Source organism: Chanos chanos, chromosome 11 (genome assembly GCF_902362185.1).
Source record: "Chanos chanos chromosome 11, fChaCha1.1, whole genome shotgun sequence".
NCBI lineage: Eukaryota > Metazoa > Chordata > Actinopteri > Gonorynchiformes > Chanidae > Chanos > Chanos chanos.
The window spans coordinates 20,067,621-20,074,142 of record NC_044505.1 but is presented as its reverse complement, the minus strand read 5'-3'; the positions used below and the strand labels follow the sequence as shown (position 1 = coordinate 20,074,142).

General features: G+C 41.5%; 1 protein-coding gene across 1 annotated transcript in view; it reads right to left on the bottom strand.

Moving 5' to 3' along the window:
• Positions 1–3,071: 3,071 nt before the first annotated feature.
• Positions 3,072–6,522, bottom strand: part of LOC115823807 (C-type lectin domain family 4 member M-like) — a 7,351-nt gene continuing 3,900 nt past the window's right edge. Inside the window, exons 3-8 of the mRNA XM_030787831.1 lie at positions 6,498–6,513; positions 6,013–6,167; positions 5,337–5,678; positions 5,056–5,132; positions 4,590–4,690; positions 3,072–3,237 (exon numbers count right to left, since the gene is read on the bottom strand). Coding sequence (XP_030643691.1) covers positions 3,072–3,237; positions 4,590–4,690; positions 5,056–5,132; positions 5,337–5,678; positions 6,013–6,167; positions 6,498–6,513 — 857 coding nt within the window. The remainder of the gene's footprint in view (positions 3,238–4,589; positions 4,691–5,055; positions 5,133–5,336; positions 5,679–6,012; positions 6,168–6,497; positions 6,514–6,522) is intronic.

Below are 6,522 nucleotides of genomic sequence, written 5' to 3'. Positions count from 1 at the left end.
ATATTACCATTTATGCCATGATCATTCTATTTGCTGCTGATTATTGATTGTACCACATCAGTATTAGTTTGCCAAGTAGTATTGATTATGTCAGTAAATAGTATCTTTGAAAAAAACTGTTGTCCTGTCTGTTTCTGCCACAATATTCACTGAATACCAACCTCTGCCATCAAACTCCCAATTACCTTCAACCTAGTTGTCATGAGTGTTATGGATTTAGTAGTGTAATTGTAATACATTAGTACTGCAATACTCTCTAAGACTGTAGCACAGTGTTACATCTAGCTTATCCCATTAATCTTAGTTCTTTAATTATAAAATATTGAACACCCAAATTAATGGTTAATAACTTTATGAGACAGATTTACATGAGACTGATTTATTAATCCTATTGCATCTACATCTTTTGGTGCCCCTGAGTTAGGATTGTTATTGTACCTATACCGTTGTACACTTTGTCTTAAAGATAAACTTATCAATGTGAAACCTGGTTGGTTATCAAATTAATTCAAATGGCATAGAATTTTAAACTCCTTGAACCTTATGTATCATAAATCCGTTATACTGTAAGCGCTGATTGAATACTGTAAATAATGTGATAGGCCATAGAATCTGGTAACCCTGGACTCCTGTAGTGTGTATATCCTCTATGTGCCAGTCAGAGGAGGATGAGTCCTCTGTGACTGTTCCAGCACTTTCCATTCACTGAGATCAAGTGACTAGTGACTGCACTGAAATGAACCGTTTCTTTGCGGGTAAGATTCAGGTGAGACACATCAAAAACTAGCGCTTTTTCACTGGATGGCACTCTGGAATAAATGCCACTTGAGCGCGTGTCTGCATTTACCTGCTAAAGTTATATCAAAATCAAAGCGCTGTCCGAACTTTTGAATCACAAAAGATTTTTCATGTTCTGACGTTTGCTGTTAAAGCGCTGTAATTGCATTGTACATTCAGCTCATTAGAAAATATTTGAAACTCAAGTATTGTTTGAGTAAAACAAACTCAAACGGTGCATTTAGACTATGCAATGGCTCGCACCTGTGAAATATATCTGTTCATTACGGTCTAGGAAAGGCATTGTAAATCACAGTTCATGGATGTGTGTTGGTGGATCAGATGGGCCTGTTTGAACATAGTGTGAATAAACTGTCACAGAGATATTAGCAATACATACCATCCATCCATCAATTTTCTCCCGCTTATCCGGGACCGGGTCGCGGTGGCAGCAGGCTGAGGAGGGTCGCCCAGACATCCCTTTCCCCGGCTACATCCACCAGCTCCTCCTGGGGGATCCCAAGGCGTTCCCAGGCCAGCCGAGATATATATTTCTCCCAACGTGTCCTGGGTCTTCCCCGGGGTCTCCTCCCAGTTGGTCGCGCCCGGAACACCTCCATAGGGAGGCGCCCAGGAGGCATCCTGACGAGATGCCCGAACCACCTCAACTGACTCCTTTCAATGCGGAGGAGCAGCGGCTCTACTCCAAGCTCCTCCCGGGTGTCCGAGCTCCTCACCCTATCCCTAAGGGTGCGCCCAGCCACCCTGCGGAGGAAGCTCATTTCCGCCGCTTGTATCCGCGATCTCATTCTTTCGGTCACTACCCAGAGTTCGTGACCATAGGTGAGGGTTGGAACAAAGATCGACTGGTAAATTGAGAGCCTTGCCTTCTGACTCAGCTCCTTCTTCACCACGACGGTCCGGTACAACGACCGCATGACTGCCGCCGCCGCCCCGATCCGTCTGTCGATCTCCCGCTCCATTTTACCCTCACTCGTGAACAAGACCCCAAGATACTTGAACTCCTCCACCTGAGGCAGGAACTCAGTCCCAACTCGGAGGGGGCAAGCCACCTTTTTCCGGCATAGGACCATGGCCTCGGACTTGGAGGTGCTGAATACATACATCTACCTTAATCTTCACCAAGCTCACGGTTTACAGATCTAACCTGATGAAAAGAGTATATCTGGGCAAATGCAGAGAATGTGATGATAACTCAGTGTTGTGCCAACAGTACAGGTAAGATCTAGTGAATAGTTCACTGTGAGTATGGGGCTGAATACCGGTATCATTTAGCTATTAGCGTAACCTTATTTGACAATCTGAGTTCAGTTAAAATATACTTCTGGACAACTCTATTTATAGCTCACTGCTGTGAACACTGAACTTAGAAATGATTCAAACAACTCTTCATAAACAACGAAGTAGATTAAATAATAATGTGCCCGGGGTGCTGCCACTTTAAATTTAGGCAGACACGCCCCTCTGTTCAGGCGGTCACCAGGCACAGCTCATATCTGCCTAGTGTGTTTTTCTCTCCCCCTTAACTGAGGCATTCTTACAGAGCCCCTAAATGCCTGAAAGATGATTTTTTTCTTCCTTTTGTGCGCACATGTTCATTGTGTTGTGGGAACAAGCTAATATCTGCATAGTAAAGACATGATAGGCCTATGCTTTGAAGACCACGGGGGTAAGTTGCGTTAATAGTTTTTAAAAGTTTGTCAGTTAGTTTGAAACATGGCGACGTTCACTGCTTTATTTGAACAGTCCATTTACTATGTTTTTGGTGGGTGACCTGGCTGATAAATAAGATAAATGATATATATATGTATATGTGTGTGTGTATATATGTGTATATATGTATATGTATATATAAGATAAAGATGATTTACTTGCTCCCACAAGATAAACATATGGTGCGCACAAGACAGTATTTCAGTGTTTCCATGGCATTGAAAAGATTAAATTCCAGAAATGATCTTTATTTAATAAGAATGAACAATATATTCCAAGTGTCCCACACTCTAGTCCACCAACTTTTGTAAAAAAAACCCCAAAAAAGCCCAACAACAACAATAATAAAAAAAAGTTTATACATGACAAGAACAAGAACGTGTGTGTGTGTGTGTGTGTGTGTGTGTGTGTGTGTGTATGTATATATATATATGTATGTATGTATGTATATATGAAGAAAATTGAAAATATGAAACCATGGATGGAACCAACAAATGAATTGTGAAAAGAGTCTAGAAGTAAGAATCAGGTTTCAGATACAGGCATCTTTAGTCTCCCAGTTAAACCAGTGCCTTCTCACAGACCCAGTTTAGCTGTTGGTTACATGGAAGATCATTCCAGCTCCTAAAATAGTCTCCAGTCATGGCAGCCATGGTAGTCAACTCAACACAGTTCTCTTTATGCCTGGACGCTCCACCGTTGTTGGGTTCACCATTTCTCCAGTACCTAAAGTTACACACACACACACACACACACACACAAATATACTGCCATGAGCCAAAACATTATGACCACCTGCCTAATATGCTGTTGGTCCTCTGTGTGCTACCAAAACAGCGCCCACTGAGGCATGGACTCTATAAGACCCTGAAAGGAATCTGGCACCAAAACGTTAGCAGCAGAACCTTCAAGTCCCGTATGTGGCAAGGTGGAGCCGGCGTGGATCGGACCTGTCGGTCCGGCACGTCCCACAGATGCTCAACCGGATTGAGATCTGGAGAATTTGGAGGCCAGGGCAACACCTTGAACACTTCATCATGTTCCTCAAACCATTCCCGACCAATGTGTGCAGGGTGGCAGGGCGCATTATCCTGCTGAAAGAGGCTGCTGCCATCAGGGAATACCACTGCCATGAACAGGACTTGAAGGATCTGCCGCTAATGTTTTGGTGCCTGATAAAACAGGACACCATCAGGGGTCTTGGAGAATCCATGCCTCGGCGGGTTGGCACTGTTTTGGCAGCACATGGAGGAACAACAGGCAGGTGGTCATTATGTTCTGGTTCATCTGTGTGTATATATATCTGATGTTGAAGCACTCTGGTTTTGGGAGTAAGTACACAGACTGTCAAAGACACTTTACTTCTTGGAATCTGTGATCAGTGATGTGATGTGATAATTATAAATGTGATGTGATTATTATAAATGTGATGTGTATATGTAGGGCCTGCGGCTGTACTTTGTCAGTTTGTCAGGTCACATTTCATTTGTTTGTCACTTCATCAACCTGTGCTTAAATCCCGGGAAATGAAGTCAAACCCAAGGTCACTGATGAAAAATTCAAAATCGATCATTTTTATTTTTAATGTGTTTATTTATTTATTTACTTAGTTCGTTATCTAACGGTCTGAAAAATATTATATATGTGCTATGGGGCACTAAACCCCAGTCTAAATGTACATCCAAAAAAAAGACAACAGGAGAAAGACATCATTTTGATGAAGTCACACATTAACTCTGGTGGTAGCCCTCTGCTGTGCAGGTGCAGTTTGAGACTGATTGGCCTAAATGTGGATTGAATTCAGTTTTAAACTCTGGCTTGTGGAAAATTTAATGTGGTGAACCATCATGCTCCTAGTTCAGCAGTGAGGTTCTGGGGGGTCTGTAGTTTCCTGTGCTGCACTGTCAAAAAGCATTTAAATATCTTCTATGAGGCAAAGAAGCCAACACAGTTTTTATTTTGGTCTTTAAAAGACACTTTTACCTTGTGTGTTTATTTTGCTTTTGATAACTGTCTTTACTTGTTCTTGTATGATATAAACTGTATATTATGAGTATATTATGCATATTATCTCTTACCCAGTGTGCAGTGGTGTTCCATCCACCCACTTCCATTCTCTCTCTGTGTCCTCATCAGTTAGACCAATCCAAAACTTCACCCTCAGTGAATATAGAAACCACTGGTGTTGAAGCAAAAATACAAAAGTTAAAGTTTCTGTGCTTTGGAAGCAAATAAAGCATAATTAAGAGTAAAATCTGCTTCAAAAGTTATTTTTTTTTCTTTTGTTTAGTCACACTAGAATGCCATTGACTGAAATACTATTTGCTTGACTTAGTCCAGCTTATTGCTGCTTTCCCCATTCCACACACAAGGGGGCGCTCTGTACATAAGTTTAACTCAAATTAAGCTATATTTCAGCAGTTCATAAGGGGCCAGTTAAGACCACATATCTTCCAGTAATGGACAGAAATGTATTAATTTCAATACATCTCACAGTTTCTGTTTTTCTCTAATACTATTTCAGCTCCACCATCATTATTTCACCTGTTCCTCTCTGCTGTTTATAATGACCAGATCTCCTCCTTTTCCTCTGCAGTCCTGTCTGCTCTGGGCCCAGTTTTCTGTCATGGTGGAAACGTAGTAACAGCTACACTGAAATCTTCTCCATCCGTCAGGGCAGGTTCCTACTGATAAGCCAGATGAGTCAGCACCTTCCCCTTTGTTTTATTATCATACCGCTAAATGTTTAAATCTCATAACCCTTGACATTTCATATATTTATAAACTTCATATTAATCAGAGTTATGACATTCATGGACACTAGCCTTGTGTAGAAAGCTTCCTCTGAAGTCCATCTCTCTCCAGTCTCAGGATGTTGTAACTGGTTTCTAATTGGTCTCTTTCTTTGGAAAGGGTGGTGAGACTGGTTAGAAGCCTGTTAGAGCTGTTTTGCAACTGGTCCCTCTCCTGAGTGAGATTGCTATAGCTGGCCTGTAACTGATCTAACTCCGCAGTCACACTGGTGTAACTGGTCCTCAACTTGTCTCTCTCTTTGACGAGTGTCACACACACTCCTATTGTGATGGCCAGCAAGAGAACACACAGAAGCACCAGGAACAGTGTCACAAATCCTCCTGAAAGTACCTGTTTCTTCTCTACTTTAACACCTGTGGAAATTAGAGCAGAGACATATTTAGACCCAAAACCACAATTCTCTCACCACTGCAGTTCTTTTTCTGTTTGCACTACAGTTTGTTAGAAAAAAATCCTCTCTTAATGTTCTTTCAGGGCGAGAACACTTTGTTTATGAAATGCCTTGGATGTAACATTTTCACTTCATGCACATCTCAGTAAAGACATGGTACAAAAAATACTGTATTCAGCTGATGATCTAAGAGTGGTGCAGATTTGTCAAAGTTGAGGCTATGAAAGATCTTAAATGGAGTGTTCTGTGTGTGTGTGTGTGTGTGTGTGTGTATACATGTACAAATGTTTTCTTACCTGACTCTTGTGTGTGAGTTTTCAGAGGACCTTGTGTTTCTGTGTTCAGGTAGAAAGTCTCATAAATTGCGTCTGGATCATCGGTGAGCTCAGGATCCTCTGTGTTCATGTACATGCAGTCAGAGTCTGGGTCTCTCTCAATGTCCTCCATCAGCCTTTGTGTGAGAACAAAATGACAGTGTTTCAGTCTGGAGTCCACGCGTTTTCACATATTGTGTTTTTTCTCTCTCTCTCTCTCTCTGACTCTGCCTCTAATACAGCCACAGAGTGAAGTTTTGTTTCCCCTTTTAAGGACACGAAACTAAAACGTGTCCTTTTGAACTGTGTGAAGAGATATGTCTCCCACCACACAGTATTTTTACTAAACTGTTGAAATGTCTCTCCCATGAAAAAGCATTTGTGTACTGTGGATTTAGTTCTTCATTCATGTAATGTGGATTTCGTTCTTTCAAAATGCCATGATTCCCATAAAGCATCAGGTTTACCTGTCCTGGTAATTTTCTGCAAATA